The sequence below is a fragment of the Anas platyrhynchos genome, chromosome 4 (assembly GCF_047663525.1).
Source record: "Anas platyrhynchos isolate ZD024472 breed Pekin duck chromosome 4, IASCAAS_PekinDuck_T2T, whole genome shotgun sequence".
In the NCBI taxonomy this organism is placed as follows: domain Eukaryota; kingdom Metazoa; phylum Chordata; class Aves; order Anseriformes; family Anatidae; genus Anas; species Anas platyrhynchos.
The window spans coordinates 56,161,538-56,184,524 of record NC_092590.1 but is presented as its reverse complement, the minus strand read 5'-3'; the positions used below and the strand labels follow the sequence as shown (position 1 = coordinate 56,184,524).

The window sequence follows — 22,987 nt, the reverse complement described above, 5'->3', positions numbered from 1 at the left end:
AATAATAATGTTTGTCACCAAGATATTAAAATGTGTAGCTAGCATTTTAAAATGGAAAAATGGGAAAGAGCTTGCGCTTAGAGTAACTTAAGTTTTTATGATCATCCTAATGAATTATTATATTTAAATACTTAAAAAGTTATCAGTTGGTTAGTGTTAGGTAGGATCATTTGGCATGAATAGGGAATGAAAAGAAACACTAAAAAAGTGGAATTAACGTTGAAAACTACAAAAAGAAAACACCACTAACATTGAAATATCCATAATAAAAATATGGAAATAGTGATAATTTCACCTTAATGTGGTAGAAATATTTTAAATCTTGAAGGACTGTGTAGAAAGGGTTCTTCGATACATGTAACGATCTTACATGCTGACAGCATCAGTCTTTAATGTAATTATGTGCGAGGTGCACAGAAGAGCCTCTAGCCTGTGGAAGGGGAAGTTTGCGCTTTACTTAAAGATGAATCTGAGTTGAGAGATCCAAAAGGATCCAAAAAAAAAATTAAAAAAAATCCAAATCCAAAAGGAGCAGGACTGCCGTGATGCTCTGAGGTGCAGCTCCTCGTGGCTGGATGTTTGCTTTGAGCATGGAGACCACAGGTCAGCATTAGGTACCCAGCTTTCCTTTCTAGGAACGAAGGGTGTCAGGCAAGAATTTGGAGAGGCATTTTGGTGCTGCTGCTGGGAAGGAGAAAAACAGGGCCTGCCATGTGTCTCTTCTTGCAGCTGTCCTGGCTGAGGCTGTGGTGAACTGAACCGGGACACAGATTTGTAAGACAGTTTGGGGAAAAGGGGGGGATTTGAATTTTTCATAGGCGGTGATTGGGCAATAGGCATAAATAGCTCATATCCCCCCTTTTGTGCAAGCACCTCAACTATTCAGGTGTCTCTTCCGTGTTCTCTTTATAGATCATTAAACTTAATCTTTCTTTCCCTTTCCTTTTCATTTCCCTATGGAAAGTGTTAGATAAGTTACTGGCTAGAAGAGAGGGCAGGTATGGTGCTGAACTTGTTCAGGTAAGGGAGCAAACTGGGCCTGGCTCTGCTGTGTCCTATATGTATGTGCTTTATCTTGGGCTTGTATTAAACAGACACTGTTGTGGTTCCTTTTCTATATTGACCAAAAGCAGCACTGTCAGTGAGCCTTGCACAGAGGGTGCACGTGTGTGCCCTGGGCACTGGCAGTAGCTCTGCTGAGGGTATCAGCCAGGACAGTGCTGGCTGAGAACGTTTTTTCCTTCTCCACACCGGTTTCTTAAGTCGTATCTGCACAGCTCTTTTATGAGGCTGTAATATAAGTCAGATCCCTGATAGCTGGTAGATTTTCTTTTTCCTTTGAGATCGCTTTTAATGGGGTAAGTTGAGGAATCAGATTTAAAATACAGTGCAACAAAAGAGTTGCTTTCCCTTAGTACTGGTTCCTTCACTGTGAAACACCACCCAGTTTGACAACATCATGTTTTGCGTGGTTAAAGAGTGAGTCAGGTCAAGGAGCTGATATGGGAGAAAGGTAGGGTTTTTTCCTACCCCCATTAATTTTTCAGGTCTATGAGTTCCTTGATTCAGTTTCACACATGGCCACAAAGAAGACTTGTTCCAGCATGTCAGAGGGCCGGTGGTGGAGCAGAACAAGTGACTCATGGGGGGTGAGGAGAACTTGACACAGCTGCAATAAATGCCTAACCACAACTTCAGAGCACGTTTAAGATAAAGTCCTTCAAGGGAAGTAGGTAGGCAGGTATCTCGTTTCTGATCCATTACTAGATCTGAGTCTCAGTGTCAGATTACTTGGCCTATTTAGCTATCTGGGCACATACACACACCCCTGAAAATTTACAGAACATCTTTCTGCTGAAAATTTAGGCTTTGGTATGTGAGGACCCCTCTTCAAATGAGTATCCCAAGCTAAGCATTGAGCTTTGTGAGAACAGGGCTCGGGATGTAGGTCTCACGAGTTCATGTCTTTCCAAATGTTATAGTAGGTCTAGAGTATTTTTTTAAGTTGCCTTCACAGTGCAAAGTGAGAAGCAGTCAGTGAAAGGATTGTGATCAAGAAAAGGTGTGCTTCCCTCAGTCTGCATAGTTAGGATCCAGTTCCTTTACGTCCTCAACCCATGCATTCCATTTACATTTTCCTTCCTCTTTTCTTGCAAACTGCTGTGTGTATGGACAGGAATAATTTTTCTCCCCATCCACCCTTGATTTCCCCTCCTCCCTCCCCACTGTCTTCTTTCTGCTGGATCTCATTTCAAATACTTAAGGCTTCATGCAGCAGGAGTGGTAGTATATTGATGTGTTTCTTCATGTGTTTTTTTTTCCCCTTGCATCCACACTCCTTTTCTGGCTCCATATATGCCAAGTTTTGCTCTAGGCATCCTAAGCTAAGTGTGAAGTAAGATTTTAACATATGTGCATGATGGGGTGGCAGGGAGAGGTGTGATTCCTTATTGAATACTTTTCCATCATTTTTTCACTTTGCGGGGTCTTGGTAGATGCCTGTTCTTCCTCCTGTCTGACAATGATAGATAGATGTGATTACTGGACTGATCGCTGCATGCCCGGTAGTTGCAAAGTACAGCACCAAATTATTGTATCTGTTTTCATAAGGGTTTGGAGAAATAAAGTATTAATATGAACAGAAATAAAATTGGAAGGGAGCATGGATATAGTTTTCATTTTATCATCTGCATGGAGAATTGATGCACCTTAATGTTGTGCGGACTAAGATTTCTCTTATTGTCTTTGGCAGAACCTCCAACAGCAGTCATACCTTATCATCTTGTCAAACTATGGAGCCCTGTACATCAGATGAATTTTTTCAGGCTCTCAATCACGCTGAACAAACTTTTAAAAAGATGGAGAATTATCTTAGACACAAACAGCTATGTGATGTGGTGTTAGTTGCTGGTGATCGGAGAATTCCTGCTCACAGGTAAGTTTTTTATAATTTGGAGTAACCTTTTATCAGTTTACAAATGTGGTGTCAAAGTATGTGTTTTGTTCTTTATTTATAAAACTTCCAAACATCCTAAACAGTTTGGAATACTTTAGACATGCTTATGTTTTTTTAACATTTATTTGGAAACTAAAAGTTAATTTCTGTCTGTTGTATGTGATAGAGCACCAAAAATGTTTGGGATATTTTCATGTTACACTTTTTGTCTTCAAGCAGGTAGTAAGGTATTTGCATAACAAAGTAAGACCCCAAAAAAAGTCCCAAATGTACCCTAAGACCATTAACAGCAGCAGTAGTTTTTGTGCCATTGAATGGAGTAAATACATTTTCTTAGACTTAAGTTTTTCTTTCAACTTAATTATAAGTTGTTGGAGTCATAATTAGCAACAAGGACAATCCCTTGTCCACGTGAAGTTTTTTGTCTCCCGTAGTAACAAGTCCTTTGATAGCAGATTACTGAGCACTGACAGTAAGTGTTAAAAGGCTGAATTTGATCAAACATTCCCGTATCTGTCATCTGCGTAATTAACAGATAATACAGAATGCCGTTTAAATGCTAGGAAAATACCAAAGATTATGAAACAGAACTATGAATAACTGAAGCATGTTACAATATTTAATGCATGGGATTAATAGTTTGAATAGGAACCTAGGTGTAATTAAGCTGTGTTTTCGTCAGATTAGTTCTGCAGCAGGAATAGTAGCCTAAAGCATTCCTGTTTTCCATTGCTGATTTCTACCCCTGCAGTGAAACCACAGTTTAACGCTGTTAATAAAGTCTGGGAGAAGTTTCTGGTTTGGGTTTGGTATTTTTCTTTAAAAAGCCAGATTTCTGCTTTTATTCAGAAATCAGCCACACTGTTGTGCTGATGCAACTGAAGGAAAGACAGCATGGAGATGGGAACCAACTTGGGGAGCAGGGAGGTAGTTACAGTATAACTTGCTGTAGCTCTCAGAGTGAGCCTTCGTTTTATGAAACCTCATTTTTAAACAGTCAAGACTGTAATCAACATGGGAAAATCAGGGGTAAAGCAAATCTTACTGCAATTACTGTTAAAATGGGTGGTCCTGCTCTCCACCCAACCCCTGACCTCAATTCCTTTGTAAACACTTCTTCGAATGATGAGTATTTTTGGAGAGACAAGGGAAGTGTGGTTGAGCAAGCTGATTTGACTTTCCCTATGGCTACAGAGTTGCGTAAGATCAGTGCTTGGCTTAATCAAATTAATCACAAAACTTCACGGTTCCTATGCAAAGAGTAAATCAGATGAAAACAGGGAATGCACGTACCCCCACTGGACTTGCACCCACTGAAGTAATTTAGAAGTCAAAGAGCTTTTTTACTGCTTGCTGTAAACTGCTGTAAACAAAAAAATAGCGATGATAATAGTACAGAAATAATTTTACTTCCTTATGGCACCTTTGCAGTATATAGTTCTGGGGTTGGGTTTATTTAATGATTAAAAAGTGTGGAAAGGGTGCAGAGGACAGCTGCAACTGTCTTGTAAGGACTGGAAGATTTTGATTCAACAAGATAAACACGACATTCTGTATGCTAAAAAGTTCTTTAATGTGTTTTTTTACCTGTTCCTCATTTATTTATAGAACTGACTTTGCTCCCTCAGTTTCTGCTACTGCATCTATTTCTGTAGTGCATTAGGCTCATGCTGCCACCTGTTACTTGCTCTGTTCTCCTCTTCAGGAGGAGAAGCATCTTGCTGTAGTTGGAGTATTGTGTTTTAAATATGCACAAAAGTTAAGGCCAAAGAAGCACACTGTGTGCTTGTAGCAGGAGGTGGGAGGCTTATGTTTATCCTTAGTTCACTTTCTTAATGTTGGAGCAGCCTACAAAGAAGCTTTGCCTTTTGCAACAGTAAGTTCTTTCTCTGACTGTTTTGTTTTCCCAAGGAAACATAGCAATAACTACAGTCTTCATCTTGGTACATTTTTCCATAGCACAAAATATAAAGATGGAAGTGTCACATTTGGTTCAAAAATTTAAAAAAAAAAAATCAGTGAGATTGGCTTGATGTATTTGTGGTAGCCTGTGTTGTAAGAAAAAAAAATCTGTAGGATTTGTACTAAAATCTAGTAAAAAATCTGTACTGCCTGCGTCAACCTGTCCAAGTTCTGACTTCTTTAGCATTGTCTGAAGGCTGGAACTCTCACTATATTTCAGAACAGTCGTGATTATTTTATCTTATGATTTAATAACTAACAATATTTATTAAATAGATACTAGATTAAAGGCTTAGCACACTAAGGCATGTAAGAAAACAAAGTTTGTTTACTCTGGACAGCTTTTTAATTAAAAAAAAGTTTTTCTCAGTATGTGGTCACATAGAATTAGTAAGAATATTTTTCATTATTATTAATCACTCATGCATAGAGCAGTTTGCAGATTTTCTGTTTTGAACCTGCTATTTTGAATAGTTGTATCTTTTTTTTCTTAATTCTCTGTTTCTACATTTGATGGTACTTGAATGTTCTGAATTATATGAAGTAAGTATATGCTTAGAGAAAAGAGCAGCGAGTTTGGTGTCTGCAGCAGTAAAAAGCACAGTTAGTACATTACTGTAAATTCTGAGAGGTTTTCTTTTGAGTCTATTCAAAAAATTAGGGCTCTGAGTCTGCTACAGGTAAGAGTATCACACATAGCCATAATCTTTCTGAATATGGCATTTCCTGTTCTTGTAAGGCTGTTTATCTTCTCGTTCTGTGCTGAAATTATAGCTCAGAACTTATTTGAGATCAAAAAGTAGGTAGAAAAGGGAACAGTTCTCTACAAGGCAAAAAATACATTATACTTCTACTCCCTAACCCCCTTTAACTTCTGTAAAGAACTGTTGCTGGGCTCTTCTAAATGTGAGAAATGGAGTCTAGTTTTTTTGTATCAGATGATTTTCATGTGTCCACAGTGATTTCAGACATCGAGGTCATTTACTACGTTTCTTACATTCATCTAACTGCAATACCCACAGTAAAAGTTTAGTAATAACTTGATGGTCAGAACTCACTTAAGGAATGGGAGATCTCTGGCCGGAGGGGATTTAAAGCCTGCACTGCATCACATTCTTTAACCAGCAGGCTGAAAGTCTGTCAGAGCCTTTTTATTTTTTTCCTTCCTGTTGACACTGACAGATGAAAATATAAAAGGCATGGGACTGAAGAAAAGAAGGGAAATGGAAGCTTATGTACTCTAGTGGCTAGTAAACTTGTTTGGAAGAGTACAAATCCTGGTCTGCAGACATTTTTGTATCTTGAGGTTTATTTATCTTTGTACTTCTTTTCCATATGGCTTAATAATACTTCCTTACTTTCACACACCGTATTATCTTACTTCCTAAATTCTTCACTGCAGTTTTTTTATTGTTGTAATTACATGTTTATAAAAGTTGAACGCACGGTGTGTTTCTGAAAAAACAAAATATATCTAAAAGCAGTTCTTCTGTGCTAGCTTTATGCCAAAAAGGTATCTGTTGCTACTAACTGTGATTATTCTGAAAGATTTTACTAAAGGATTTATTGTAACCGTTGCTTTATGTCAGAAGTGGCAAAATAATTTTGAAAGGTTTGATTTCCCTGGAAGAAAGGTATAATTGGATGTCATTTCAACATCAAATTCTGCATGCTACGTATGTATTTAGGTATTTTAAACAAATTTAATTTCTGCATACACAATGGTTGTATGGGATGGTACCACTTTCACATAAACCTTTTATTACTGACTTGTTTTGTTATCGAGTAGCTGAAGCAACGTGGGGCTTCCTCGCAGGAGGTCGAGCTGTCGAGTTCCCTAGGCCTACTCTCAGCCACTAGGCAGCCAGAAACCAGGAGGCGCCTAGGAACTGGCCCTTTTATCTTGAAGATGTTAGGAAGCTTCATTTCATTCCGACAGGTGAATCAGGTTGGGAGATACTGAATCTATCAAGTGCCAGGTTTGGCAGCTTGTCAGCATTTTACCTAATAATTGCTTTGAAGGCCTAGAAAACTGTCTAGATGAGGCACCTTATGGCCATTGCAGCAAGAAGTGCACACATTTTCTTGGCTGTTAGTAAATAACAATGAAGTTAGCCTAGCTCTTCAAAGTGAATTAAGCTGTCATGGTGCCTCTTCCTGGTTTTGGATCAGCACAAAACACAGAAATTGAAGAAATCAGTAACGCTAGAACCTCCCATAAGAACAGGAGAACATACTAAAACATGCAGATTTTGTCAGTGTTTAGTGCGTAGCCACTGAATGTTTTTTCCAGAGAGATTAACTCTTCACACACCCTTGATTTTCCAGATGAAAAATTTTGGCATTAGCATACTTTTTTCTCTGCATGAGAGACTGATCAGTAGGGCTCAGGGATCCTTGTGGGTGTCGTGGTTTTACCCAGCTGGGCAGCTGAACACCACCACAACTGCTCTCTGTTATTTTAGTTGAGCCACTTAGGAAAGAAATCTTACTGATAGAAAAAAGACTGCAAACTAAGAATACAAAAAACATGAAAAACCATAACTTTGGTTTCTAAATGAGGAAAGGCAGCATTTTGTACCGTCAGTAGTTCCCAGTGAATGCTTGATTTGGTCAAATATTTTAAATGTAATGATTTATAAATAATAGAGAATCTCTCTGTGTTACATACTTACGAAGCTCACATTTGCAGGTGATGGCTCAAGCTGTCAGGGAGACTGTGGGTATTATTTATAAGTGCCATTTCTATAGTCATTGCACAGATTTCCTTCTGAAAAATTGTACTTGTCAGGTAGCTATTTCAGAGCTTTTTTAGCAAATTAGAGTGAGGAAACCCTTCTGTGGACAGTTCAATTATACATGAAGGTATAACTGCTCCACATGGTATGATCTGTGTGTAGGAATGTGGTTTATCTTCAGACAATCCAAAAAATTGAAAGAAAAATCAGTTACTAGTAATAAGATTAAGAAATCAATGAACAAGTGGGTGTCAAATGACATGAGTAAAGTAGTAATTGATTTTTATTGACTACTGAGAAAAACATGGGACAAAATAAGGCCAGATGACTGGGAGTCTGCCAGTGTTTCCTTTTATGCTAGCGCAGTGTCACCTTGATGTGTTGTCACTTTATCTTTCAATCCTCTTTCTTTCTTTGAAAAAGTTATATTTAGAGAACTATGTGGATACCTGTTCTAAGACTTTTTATTGTGATCATGCTTGTTGGCTAAAATTGAAACTGTTATCCGTGTAATATATGCTTTGGCACATTGCTTGTTTTAATCTACTCCTGCACTGGACATGCTGTTTTGGCATTTGCATGTCACTCTCTGGAAAGCACATGACACTGTGAAGCTTATATACCTTCCCGTCAATCTGAACAAAGTTAGCAAAAATATGAAATGGATTACATGTTGAATATTAAATAATTTATTCTGGAGGACTTCAAGACTGGAAATGACAGGGAGAATTTTGCTGGTACCACTGCAGCTGGTAGGAGGCGTTTGTCCAGAGCTTTGGGTTATTGCTTGGCATTTCTTTGACAGTTGTGGCTAAGATAAGTACAGTCCAACCATTTTGTATATGATGGTGCAGCTAACTAAAACAGTTGCACTGTTAGTTTTAAAAAAAAATAAAATTCAATATTTGGTGTTGGGTTCTGTTTCCCATGGCACAGACCTTTCTTTTTCATGTTCTATTCTACATAGAAGTTCAAGACGGTATTGCCAGAGTTTGAATATTTTGTTTGCTTTTTTATTTTTTCTTTCCATTTTTTTTAATTGGAATTGCAGGGATACTTGGATTATTTAAATCTGTCCATCTACACACTTTCCTTTGTGGTAAGAACTTCTATTTTGCACACACCGATCTAATCTTGTTAAATCAAAAGGCAGTTGTAGAAACTCTCCCATGTTGTTTATATGAATTTACTCTAATTTCACTGAACTTCTGCAGATCATTAGGAGGCAATATTCCCATTCATTTGTAGGTGTCATTAAACATGAGGTTAAAACACTTGGAAGTGATGCGTTTAGAGGTTCTGTTCTAATTTTTCTCCACAAATGAGATACAGAATAAATGTTGTATTTCAAGAACCATATATTCTTTAAAATAACAGAACCTTATTTCTCTTTACAAAACTTTTTCAAATATACAAGATCTTAAAAATACTTTTTTCCATGTACACTCTTACAGAATACTACTGACTTAGCAAGTAGAAAAAAACGATTACCTGACTGTAGACCTGTCCAAATGGTTATTGTTCAAAAGATGTGCAGGGGAAAAAAGTAGTTGAGAGCAGTCAGTATTTATTACTATGCAGTTAATTAACTAAGAGACAGTTCTTCACAGTTAATTTTGTAGTTAATTAAGAGGCAGGGGTTTTTTTATAATTCATGACTTCATATGTATACCTGCAAATCCTTGCTGTTAATACATTTGAGGTTTATTCCTCTGGTGCTCAAATTTTAAGTGAATTTTATTTTCTTTTGAGGTCCCAGATCTCTATCATCTTAACAAGCCAATGTAATGACTCAGGATAAACTGATGTTTCCTGAAGTATCGGATTTATTGAATATATGCAGATGAGCTGTGTAGCATATTTGCTTTAGGCTTGATTCTTGAGTTTGATGTTTCTGTGGCTCAGTAACTATGCAAGTGTATTTAGATTTGAATTCTACGTGAGCGAGACAATAGCGTGCTGCTGCAGCACAAACATTGATCCAACCTACAAGGCTGTTCCTGGAGGTATTTTGGGAACAAGAACAGCAGGCTTCCTCAATAGTTCTGGTAGGTTTCATACAGCAGAACCATGGATTGAATATTCTGTCTTCGGTGGATCTCATTCTTTAACCCTAGCCCTGTGAACGCATCTTCATTCTTACACGTGCAGAGTGGCATTGAGAATAAAACATGAAATATATATATATAAAATAATAATAATAAAAAAAACAGGCAGATTACCACATTTACTTACTCTGTATCTTTAAATAATCAGAATTAATAAAATGCTCAGTACATATCCACAAAAGAGATTAGTTGCTAATTAGTTTGTTCTGCGTAGCATATTTTCCTCCTTATATGGGGTTTTGTTGGCTGTACCATCTCCATGTTGACTGTGTAGTCCTGTCATCAGCATTAGTAGATGAATGTGTATGTGTGCACCAAGAGTAAAAGTGTTTTAAAGCACTTTGAAAAAGGACTAGCAAGTCATTCTTTCACATTTGAAAACTTAACTGATATAATACAAATGGATCTCAACTTTTTTTCAATTTCCATTATGTTTGTTTATATTCGATTTCCAATTTTATGTGGTTTTGTGGGTTGTTGCCACGTAGACTATCAGAAGTCACTGAGCTTTGAAAGAGTAATTTGTTTACTTCAGCAGCAAATGTAGACTCAGTCACAGTACTTCGTTATTCATAGAGGGGAACTGAAGTGTGGAGCAGTTTGTCAATTTAAAAATGTTTTTCTCAGTACAACATTTTTTCAAATTGTGAAGTAATGACTCTTAAATTAACAAACATCAGGTTGACTAAGCTTTTTTCTTTTCCTCTCTTTGTCTTTCTCCTTTTCTCCCGCATGATGTGCTCAGATTGGTTCTCTCATCTGTTTCGGACTACTTTGCAGCAATGTTTACCAATGATGTACGGGAAGCAAGACAGGAGGAAATCAAGATGGAAGGTGTGGAGCCAAATGCATTGTGGGCTCTGGTTCAATATGCATATACAGGTAATTAGAATGAAAATGGCAATTTGATGTAATGAATTGTCCTCCTGTGAGCATTATATTCCATTATTAGATTCCAAATGCTCTTAGGAATTATCATTCACATAATTTAATTCCGCATTTACATTAAAAAAAACCATTGCTGTTACCTGAGGCAACCTGGTTAGATGTAGTTTTTCTGATAATACTATATGCAGATAGTTAAAAGATTAATTCAATATTTCAAATGTATCATGGCTGATGAAAAAGGAATTTTATTAGGATTCCCTTTCCTTGCATCATTATAGGTGCTGATTTGGAAAAGCTGGTTATCTAAAGTTGAAGGTGATATTTGCCAAGCCTTATGTTCTGTCACACAATCTGTAAATAATTCTGTTGCATCTGAGTTTGGGGGAGTTTTACAAATCATAAAAGCAAAATTCTATCATCTGCTTTTTAATGTTGATAGGTCGCCTTGAATTAAAAGAAGATAATATTGAGTGCCTGTTGTCTACAGCTTGCCTTCTTCAGCTCTCTCAGGTTGTAGAAGCATGCTGTAAATTCCTCATGAAGCAGCTTCACCCGTCCAATTGCCTTGGAATCCGATCGTTTGCTGATGCACAGGGTTGCACTGACTTGCACAAAGTGGCTCACAATTATACTATGGTATGTTGTTCTTTTAAGAATCATCCAGTTATTTTAATAAGGAAAATACAGAATGTTTGTCTGAGTAAAATAGCAATGTTTTTCCTACAGAAAGCCTTGACCATTTTCCAAACAAGAATGCACATATGTTACCATGATGAGAAATGACAGAATAACTGTAAAGTTGCTGGTTTAGAGTTGGAAGAAAGCAGGCATGCATAATGCTTCCTTGTAATGGCAGTGGAATTGTGTGATACACGTTCAATAAAATCATTCAAAGGCTACTTTGTATTTCTGTCAGTCAGAAACTACACCCTTAAACAGTGGGCTAGCTACCGTCATCTAGTCCAAAATAACAGATCAATAAATCAAAAAAATTCATAATGAGCTGGAGTAATCAGGTTCTAGGTTACACCTGGGATATAAATGTAAGTATTCACCAAAATAGATTCTGTATTATACTTGATTTCTTAGTAATAGAATATCAGCATAACATCAAACAATTTGATCTTAGGCTATATGTGGCCACATGCAAATTTGCCAATGATATTTGCAGAGTTCATTTAGAGAGAGAATGACCTGCCAACTTAATTAAATTTCATCTTTTCAATAATCATGCTTTTATTTTAATGTAAATGTTTTTTTCCTTCTCACATAGCATATTTTAGTAATGTTATCAGCAGAAGGCAGGATACTTATCTCTGAGTTAAGCCAGAGAGTCATCTGTTATTTGCAGAGTTTTGTGAGGTATTTTTCTCTCTTCTTGATGAAATTTTGCATGTGTAAGCTCCTGGGACCTGAATGAGGTCATGGAGATAATGCATTAGTGATGTGGGAATGGAGATAGCACTTAATTTGCCTGTGTAGTTTGGGGTTGCATTGTCATTATGTTTAGATAAACCAAGAGGTTTAATTTTTTATCCTGCAATTACTATTAGAAGCCCATGGCTTTCCTTCTGCTTTCTGAATTTGTGCAGTTTTAGAAAGTGCTGGTGCCTTTTTTATTTCTTCTTGTCTTAAAGTAAATTTAGTTCAATATTTATTACAGTTTAAAGTAGCCATCCCTTTTCCAATGATATCATTGTTCTTCCTCAGTAAGTGGATCTCTAATCTTTTAAAATTATGTGCACATAGAAATTTACGAAAAGAAGTCAATAAATATTGCACAGATTGTAACTTACATGATTCCATTCTTGACCTTGATTATTGCTCAAATGAAAACGAGAAGACTTCAATTAGATAGACAGTTAGATGAAACAGCAAAGATAAATGTGTTTTATGGCTTTGAGGACTATTAGGATTAACATAGAGAGAAACAGTGACACGAAAAGCACAAGGTGTTCCTTCCTTGACCTGTTTGTTTTTTTTTCAGAATAAGTCTGTGTTATTTCGATGGCCCTCACAACCTTTATTAGTCAACTGCTAAGATCAGAAAGTTAATAAATGTTAGACTACTGTATCCTTAAGATCACTATTAGGGATTGTAGTTGTACTACTTTGATTGGCATTTTTTTTGGCTTTTTATGGGAGAAGAGTCTATGAACTTCTCTCTTACAGCATCTTTCTTTTGCTCAGACCCCAGGAAAATAGTTCTATGCTTTCTGGCCGTTGTTTACTTCAGTGGCAAAATTGTTGCTTTTAAGGCTTTGATGTGGATGAAATTTAAATTAGGTGGATTTTAAAAAGCCATTTTCAAAACTAATTAGTTGTGCTAGATGGATTCTTCCCAAGGCCTCTTTTAATGTTGTTTAGTTCCAATGGAGACATGAAATTGAATTTTTGTAATAATGAGTAATAGAGAAGCAGCTTCTTTAGCTTGAAATGAATGTTGCTATGGAAACTGCATAGAAATATATAGTCCAATTGAATTGTCAATTAAAATAAATCCCCAAGTAATTTCATTTGTTTAAAAGCTGTTTGAAAGAAGCAAATGTTCAGCAGTACTAAGTGCTGGCCACTTGGTGCTCTTTCCATTAAGAAGTGTTAGAGCATAAGGGTTAAGCACACTGGTAGTACCTGTAAATTCTGCTTGTTAAAACAGTGAAATAATTATATGCTGCAATAATGAGGGATTATACTGAGTAGTTACATACTTCTGGCTTTTCCATGTAATTGTGCTCCTTTTTGAAGTAGGAGGTAATGAATAATACAAAATGGTTGTATTTTAATTTATATATGTTTTATTTGGTGAGATTTTCTTTCCCTTTCACAAAATGAAATTGTCATATACCCGTTTTTCTTCAATTAAAGCAACTTCTCAGTTTTAACAGTTTTGATGACACATGCATTATTTTGATTAGCATCTCACCAGCTTAATTAAAATATTTCTTTACATGAAGACCAGAAATTCAGATGAGATGAGCATTTGGTTAAACTGAAGGACCAATCAGTGAGTTATCCCAGTAGGCTTCCCTCTGTTAATAGACCTGCTCTGTCTAAATAATATTCATTAGTGTCACTGGAAAACATTAGCATGATTTTGTGGCATGTTTTTAATTGCACCCTACAATGTGATTAAAAATATAAATGAGTAAGATGGATTTGAATGCTGCATCTCTTCATATCAGAGATTGTAGATGTATGTTACGCTAAAACGGCTTCAGTGTTGCGTTATTTTATTGGGTACTCTGTAGACAGTTAAGCTGTTTATTCAGAAGAGAGAAATTTTCAAGGTTATCACCAAAACAGGTCAATTTTTTGACACTGCAAGCTAAGCAAAGCTTGAAAAATCCTCAGGGTGCATTATGTGAAATATGAAATAAACTGAAGTGATCAGTTGTGGGTGTAATGCTCTTTAAAGAGCAACTCTGTATTTGATTTTTATGCATCAGGTTTAAAATACAGGTGACGGGATCATGAGATGTGTTTAGATCAAGGTATCTTTTGTACAAAGATTATCCTGTTTTGTTATGGTTTTTACATAGTATTGGGGTCATACAGTTATAAATCTAGAAATTTTATTAGGCTAGGCAGTAGTATATCTGTTCACATTAATTCATAATGCCTTTTCAAACAGAGTGCCTTCCGTGCATTTTTCATGCCCTCTAGCATAATGCCTGCTGATGAATTTTAGCTGTCCTCAGGTCAGAGAAACAGCTGTTTTATCTTCTTGCTTGTTTGAAATAGTTGATAATGTACCTCGGATGAAAACCATTCACTCCTCTTTCACATAAAAGGGAAGTTAATATTTTCAGATGAGAAAACGATAGCCCAATGTTATTTTCAGAACATGAAATATCTGTGGTGAGTAGAGAGAGAGCTGTTCTTAGGTAAGTGTCAGTAGTTTCATCGGTAGCCAAATTTGTACTTTCTTAATTACAAATTTTTAAAAAAATACTTTAAACATTAAATGTGATAGTGCTTAAGACAATCCATGTGTAGACAGCTTTGTAATCTTTGTTCCTCACCTCTCCGCACATTAAAGCATAGTGGAAAATCATGTTGCATTTCATCAGAAATCTCCTGGACATGAAAAGGCAAGAAATTTCAACGCTTTTTTGTCTACTGAAGGCCAGACCCAGAATTTGTGTCAATGCCTAAAACAAGGATTTTGTATTCTTGCACCTGAAATTGTAGTACCCTGCTCAGTGATTTTGAAAATAGTTGTACGCTTGTTTTCACCTGTGAAAACTTGGGATATTTCTGTCTTTTAAGTTCCCTGAGTACAGTTCTGACTAGCACAAAAGATCAGTATTGCCTTGGTGAGACTAAATAGTTTTCTGCATGCTGCCCAGCCTGTTTCAGAATCCCAAAACTAAGAGAGGTGCAAAGCTGCAATAGTTGTACTCTAAACAAACCAAGGGCATGCCAAGAACAGTTAGGTTGGTTTATTGCTAAACAGAGCAGTCAAAGCTGTCTAAAAGGAAAGTAGCTGCCATCCTCTGTGTGTCTGCCTATAACAGCTTACCAGGAGGTCAGATAGCTCAGTTCTTCGTTAATGCATACCTCAGCTGACCAGCTAACCAAAGCAGCCATTAGATGACAAAATTAGATTCTCCTTCAGATCCTATGAGTCAAACACCTCTTGTTTTTCAGTTTTGCCCAAGTTTGGAATTCAAACAGATCCCTGTGGTTAGGGCTTCCTGTGGGACTCCTGTGTACAGTTCGTCTCAGCCTGTGGGGTATTTTGATGCACTCTGAGATTTTAATCCTTCTGATACAGTACAGAGGGAGCCTAACTATCTAACTGGATTCAACTGTGGGGATTAAGTATCACTTAAAAATAAATACCATGACCTCCTTCATGTGCTCCTAATATTTTTTGCTTTGTACCAAGACAGACTTCTGGTTAAGAATATCAGTATTATTCACTCTGCAGCTGCTGAAGGGTGAATTTAAGGTTATGGTCTGGATGAACAGTGCCACTGTGTCCCTGTTTTAGCCAGTACATAAAATTCAGGCTACTCATTTGATAAAGTTTCCAACCAACACTGCAGACCATTTGTTCTCTGAAATATCCTCTTCTTCCACAGAGAGTTCCCATAAGAAGAAGGAAAGCAAAGGCTAATGAGGAGGTTAAGAATGCTAGGAGATGACACACTGGCTCCTCCTTTTTGTCTTCAGAATCTCTGTCTGTAGAAGAAGAGGAATTGTCAGATTTTGATCATTTAAAAAAAAAAAAAAAAAAGCAAAACAGACATAGACCAAAGATTGCAGCTGTATTCCCAGTGGAATGCTTTGATACTGTGCTCACAAGGAGTCTGCTTTAAAAATAGAATGGGAGCAAGAGGAAGTTGAATTTGTTCCCATCAGAAAACAATTGTCTACAAGCAACAAGAAGGAAAATCAGGCTTTTTACACACAACAGCTGTTGAAGTGATTAAATCCAGTTGGAAAAAAGCTTTCTAAAGAAGATCGTTAACTGTCTTATACAAGATCAGCTTGTCTTTGCCTTCAGAGACAAAGGAAACTTTCCATGCAGGTGCTTTCCCCTTCCTCTTCCTGTGACCCGGATAGACAATATGGGAAGTTTAAGGTAGTAAGTGTTGGCTTTTCTTTTTGGCACTGCTGTACATTCAGCATGTATACTGCTGTATATTTTGCAGTAAATTCAGCAAAACTGGAAGGACAGCTCCAACTTGCATACGCTCTACACAGATTCAACCAAAAAGCAGCCATGAAAGAATCTGAATTTCTGTGAACGGTGTGTCTAAACCTGGAAAAATTTTGATGATTTTTCAGCTTCAATTTACTCCCAGAGTAAAATACATAAAAGTGTGTGGGTAGTGCTACAGAATATTTGTATGCTCCTTTCACCATTTTTGATATCTGTATTTGCTCATTTTTTTAAACTTCAATTTTGTAATACACGGAGTTAATTGAAAAGGAAAAGAGAGTTCTGTCTCCCTTGTAACCTATTACAGTTTTCATACAGAAGCATTTTGTTTGCATAGCCAGTTGGATCTCTCTACTAGGAAAGCTTTTCAGATACTAAATCTCAAAGTTTCCTTTCCAAACTCTGCCCAGGAATACACAGTTATTATGTGCACAGATTAACACTTCCAGTTATTTTCCTAATGTTTCCTATTCTTAAATCAACTCCAGAGTTACCCATGTAGTGGAGTCACTTTGATCTTTCCTCTTCTATCTTGTAGCGTAATTATGTGTGTAGCTTTCAAATAAGACGGATTGTTTTAATCCTTACTATTTTTTCCCTTTGCTCAATATTGTTCAGTTCATTAGTATTTTTGGAATATTGAGGTACTCCACTTTGAATTTAATGATTAGATCAAGCAATAACCTTTTTTTGCTTTGTTGTCATGGTGTCCTTTGGCATATGCAATGCCAAATTGTGCTGTGTGTTGTTTTTTTTCCGTTTTGTTGCTAAATTTATACCTGTTTTGCAGTGCTGGTCCTGCTTCTGTTCACAACTTGATCCCAGTTTTTCACCCTAAAAATGCAATTTTTTTCCCAGCTTCTAATGCAGAGGTTTTTCATTAGTGTGCATTTCTTTCTAAGTCAATAAACAAGACACTAAAGAAGGGTGATTTTGGTATTTGGTCCAGTTAGACTTCCCCATCTGTGGATCTAACGCATTTTATTCTCTGCATATTTTATAAGCATAGGTAGCAAAACCAGAACGCAGTTGTTTAGCTATCTAGCAATTAACAACCCATTCACTAAATTGATTGTAATGCTGTTTTACTGTAAGGAATCTACTCGCAGTTTGGAGTATGAGTTAATTGGGTTTTGAGCTATCAGAGTATAAGAACATGTTGTGATTTATAAACTGCTTCTACTTTCCTTTCCTGTTCTGCCTTGTAAAGATGTACAGGGAAAGAATATAGATCATCTCACCCTTTTCTCTTGCATTCCAAAAAAATAAACATTCAGGTTTCTCACTGTATGCTCTTAATGTTGATTGTATTTCTATATTTTTCTGCTGTTTCTGTCTAAGCCTGTGAGAATCCATATAGAATATTCTGCAAGTCCTTTTGTTCTGAGGTAATGGGATATCAGTGTGAGAAGTGAATTGTGAATTTTCTTCCTTTGTAGTAAGAATCTGTTGCTGGAAATGACAGAACAAGTTAAAAAAAATTGAATACTCCTATCAAAGTAAATATTGTTAATAAATCAGAGTGTACAATATTGTGGATTCTTTGTATGTTTTTCTCCCCCTCAGTCTATCAGATCAACTGTATAAAACCTGAAAAATAGTCGAATAAACTTCAAATGTCCAATTGAAAATGAACAATGAAATTGTCAGTGTTCTTTATTTCCTCTGAAAACTTGAATCACCATAGTTTAATCTAGCAATAATGAAAACAGGTAAAAGCGTACCCAGTAGGTGTTGCATGTTATGCTCTTTGCTTCACAGAGCATCTCACATTGTGTTCTACACAGACAACAGAAACAGACTACACCTTTTATTTTTTTAACATGTACTTCAGAAAGTATTTCGTCAGTGTGCAGTGTCATGATAATTACCTCTACAACCAGTGCTTATTTCTGTCCATGCACTTCACCCTCGGTTGTTTCAGCACATTTGTTTGTGGGACCAGGTGGTAGAGTCTGGGAAATGATCATTAGTCAAAATAACTCCGTGCATATTTTTTTCTCCCAGGGCACCTCCAGTGGCATTTACTGGCACAGCTGAGAGGTAGCGTGAAGGACGGACAAGTGAGGAAGATGTAGTAGGAGTTAAATAAACTCCTTAATAAATCATAAAAATAAACAATAATTTAAAAAAAAACACCTGCCTTCAAAGGAAGCTGTCAGCTGTATTCAAAATACTTTTCTTTTTCTTTTTCAGGAAAATTTCATGGAAGTAATTAGAAACCAGGAATTTCTGCTATTGCCAGCCACTGAAATTGCAAAGCTTTTAGCAAGTGACGACATGAATATTCCTAATGAAGAAACTATATTGAATGCACTACTTACATGGGTTCGACATGATTTGGACCAGAGAAGGAAGGATCTCAGTAAACTCCTGGCTTACATTAGACTGCCTCTGCTTGCTCCACAAGTAAATTGCTCAATTTCTGCCTAGCTTATATCCTTCCTAGAGTATACTGTGGTTATAGTGGGTGTGCCTACAGCATCTGTATAGTGATAGTGACAAAACAAAAAAACTTCTAAATTCTTTAGTGATCTTTTTTTTAGAGCTGCATATAAGGACTTAACATGTTGTATAGGCATGATAGTTATAATTGTCCTTGAGATATAGGAGAAACAATTTGAATAAGCCATTGGGAGGTTTTTGGGTTTTTTTTCCATTTACCCTTGGTAATACATCTTTGGGTACATTTTTTTTCCCAGATGGAACTTTTTATTTTTCTTGAACATTTACACATACTGTTGAGGAAGTCTTGAGTTTGGCTTGTTTGAACAGTTGTGAATGACAGTTTTCCTAGTCTTGTGGGAATGACTCCTCTTGTTAGTGTCATGTGTAGCACTGTAGTTGTTATCTGTTAGCAGGCACATAAACTGTTTTTTTTTTTCCTTTTGTTAGCCCTCCTTGCTGTCCTTTCTTTAGTAATATTTAACACTTCTTATAAATAAGTCAAAGGACTTTGCTGTGCATTTTTCCTGGGAGTTATCTCTTAAATAAGAAGAGATCATTTTTTATGAAATGTGTATAAGTAGAAGTCATTAATACAACAAAAAATGAGACTACTTGATTCACAGTGATAGATACAAAACATTGTGTGTTGTCCCTAATTCAGTATCTTGCTGACTGGTAAGATTCACAAGGAAGCATTTTAGTATTAGTGTTTCCGTACTGATGATTATATATGCATTGGCAGGATTTTCTCAAGTGTTGCCTTGACCTTGCAACTCACTTCTTCCAGAAACATAATACAGTGCAAGCCAGTTGACCTGGAGGAAATCATTCTATTTTTGCGCATTTAATTAATTGATTATCATGTATAAAGTCTGTAACCACTTCTGTGTTCCTTTTATTTAATTAACTCCAATTGAAACATCTTTACAAATTGAAAGTAAAGAATTTACCCCAGAGGTATGTACTGAAATCAAATTATGTCCAGTCAATAAGTGATTAGAAAAATAGCAGAATGAAACACAAAAGCCAATATCATATTTCATTAATTATTTTATCCTTAATTATTCATGTGTTATCCAAATACATACTTATATTTTTAATATAATATTTCACCATTGCCTTTTTATTTATTACTTTAACAAGGTAAAGTGCTACAGCTGTGATTTTAATAAGGCAACAATTAGTGTGTTGAATAAATTGGGTTGAAGTGCACAAAAGAGTCTTAATGAGTTTTCAGGATCATGTTTTGCTTCATGATCACATGACGTTAGGCAATCTGACAGCGAGCCTAACATAATGAAAAGGTTTCCAGTGTTACGGTTGAAGAGTTAAAGCTGTTTGAAAGAAATTAAATTAGGAAATTGAACAACTTGCTGAAATCAATAAGGTTGCAAGGAGAGATGTGAAGAATACTAGATTTATATACTTAAGGAGAAAAAAAGCTTCTGGAAATACTTTGAAACTGCAGCAATGTAAGCCAAACTAAAACTGTCTTTTTTTTCATTCATGTTTTTATGTATCTCTTTGTATATAACATTGTTATTTCTTAGGTTAATGCAGTGTCCTAAATACTTGTAGGAGGCTAAAGATGAATATGTGTCATTTTCGTAAGTTGTAAGGTAGCAAGTGTTTCATCTCTGATAAATACATGAAAAAGATGATTTACCAGTTGCTGAGCTACAAGATGAGTTCAGCTTCCTTTCATTCAGGAACTCGTAGTACTCAAGTAGCTGTGCTACACTTCTCATCATCAGGTTTCCAGTTACTAGAGGTTCATGCTAACACACGCTCAATTATAAATGCTTTTAGTACAAGGAGCTCCATAAAGCTTGGAAATAATAGGAAGATTTCACTTAAGTAAGACAACTTACTTAGCACTTAAATAAGACAACTGCGAGTACTTTGAAGAATGTTTAGAGAAAATTCTAGTATAGTAAGTTTGGTTTAAAGAGTGTGCAGATTTTCTGGGTACCAAAGCAATGTTAGATTGTTTTTTTTTGTTTTTTTTTTTTTTGTTTGTTTTGTTTTGCTGTTGTTTTTTAACTGAGATGAAGCAGCTTTCAGAGAGTGAGACTTTGTGCTATGAGAGAACTTCTCTGTAGGTTGGAGGAGGTGTGAAAACTGGGGGAAAGGTAGGTTGTACACAAAACTCATGCATACAGACATAGTGTTGCTTTAAATATTAAATGCTCTTTGTCCATCAGATAAATTTATCAGGAATCTGAATTGGCAATGATGTGTACAAGCCATAATTTTCAGTGCATGCAAATATGACAGTGTTCAATTTAGGACAGTATTAATTCACTGATAATATATGTATATTTTAAACTACATAAAATTCCATGGCATTGCATACTGACAAGTAAAAATGGATTTTGGAGCACTATTTTATAGTGCTCCACAAAGTGGCCCTCTGAAGTGATAGAAGTGGTAAGTAGTGCTTTGTGTCAAGAGAAGAACCAAGAGAGGGAAGGACTGAAATTAAGGAATGAAAATTAAGTTCCTTTGGATAATTTATATGAGAACATTTTAATTTGCTATTACAAATAGAGCATTAGGTAATTAGAGAAATATTGGAAAAAGTTGGGCTTAGTTTCCTTAAAAGTCTCTAGTGACTTTGAAAGTTTAGTTTAGTTTTGTTTTTTATTCTGTGTATGTAAATTCTGCTTTCTGCCATAGTTTCTGTTGATTTGCCTGACAGAGAAATGTCAGGTTTACCACCCTGTGACTGTCTGTGTCTCTTCTTGGAACCATGGATGTCATTTGCCACCTGACAGTCCTAAGGCAGTTTTAAGCCAGGGATACACACACCACTGTATGCACAACTATTTCATCATGAGTTCCTTTAGTGCTCATGAGTCCTACTTTCACAGCATTTTTATACCTGTCAACAGCTCAACAACAACATCTCATCGTGGTTTGTGGACTTTGTATTTCTCGTATTTACAGTGTTTGGATTTTGTGATGGGGAGTGAGAGGCATTTATCTTGCTGTTCTGACAACTGCCAGAGTCCCAGTGGGGTGCTTCCCCTGTTTTTTTTCTTCTGTTACTCATGTCTTGCAGCTCAGAAGAACACCAGTTGTCTAGACTTCTAATAATTACAGCTGGGACTTATAACTTACTGATACACTTTTCCTGCAGCCTGACAAACGTGGAGTACCAAAGGCTCCAGAATCTTCAAAGTTCAGAACTTCTATTAGTTTTTATTTAGGTTAGAGTTAAATGTAACACTTCTCACATTTGCTAGCATCCTTGATTTTAAAATATTTAACAAAGGTTTATAATAATTGATATCATACTGTAGGTCACTTATAGAGTTACTAATAGATTATATATATTAAAATATTCAGCCTGCTCCTGAAACAGCTTTTATTGGCATCTGGAATGGGTGGGTTTGGGAATCAGAGTGAGGTTAAACTGACACGCATACTTGGAGTCTGATCCATTTCTTTGAACATACTTTCAGCAGCACTGAAACATGGGGAGATTTTGTTTTCTTCTTTGGACCATTAAGCTTAAGTCATCCATTAAGATCAGATGGTTTTCCTGTTTTTCATACCCAGTGTTTTAGCATCAAATGTGACTATTTTGTTTATCTTTACCCTAGTCTCATTTATACGACCTTTTTGAATATACATTTATTTTAAATCCAGCAACGGACATTTTTGGTTAAAATGTTTTCTTCTAATCTTGCTTTTATTCTCCATGTAGTTTATAACAATTCAGCTTGTTTAATTTTCTTTCGTATTTGCAGTTTCTGGCAGATATGGAAAATAATGCACTCTTTAGGGATGACATAGAGTGTCAAAAACTCATTATGGAAGCAATGAAGTACCATCTGTTGCCAGAGAGACGACCTATGTTGCAAAGTCCTCGCACCAAACCTAGAAAATCTACAGTGGGAGTGTTGTTTGCAGTTGGAGGAATGGATGCAACAAAAGGTCTTGGTTTATATAATGATTAGTTGATGAGCTGTGGGGGTTGTTTTGTTTTTAAGAAATGTTTGTTAGATGTTTTTATAACGTGTTAATTCTAGAAATCAAAGATTTTGCAGTATAGAGCACAAACATCATAAAAACCACTATTGGCTTAGAAAAACAGGTAGCATTGAAGATACTGTAAACATTATGGAAGCTAGAGTTATGATTGAATTGAAATTGTCAGGAGAATATTGGATTTCAGAGTAGTTAAATGTTGAATTGAGTATAAACTATA

The 22,987-nt window shown here is 36.2% G+C and overlaps 1 protein-coding gene across 5 annotated transcripts in view; it reads left to right on the top strand.

Annotated features, from left to right (window-relative positions):
- KLHL5 (kelch like family member 5) overlaps positions 1-22,987 on the top strand; it is a 55,959-nt gene that overhangs the window by 23,294 nt on the left and 9,678 nt on the right. For all 5 annotated transcript variants that reach the window (XM_027457237.3, XM_027457236.3, XM_027457238.3 and 2 more), the window contains 5 exons: positions 2,753-2,935; positions 10,510-10,646; positions 11,092-11,288; positions 18,520-18,732; positions 22,527-22,713. In XM_027457237.3, the coding sequence (XP_027313038.1) occupies positions 2,793-2,935; positions 10,510-10,646; positions 11,092-11,288; positions 18,520-18,732; positions 22,527-22,713 (877 nt within the window). In that variant the 5' untranslated portion in view covers positions 2,753-2,792. The remainder of the gene's footprint in view (positions 1-2,752; positions 2,936-10,509; positions 10,647-11,091; positions 11,289-18,519; positions 18,733-22,526; positions 22,714-22,987) is intronic.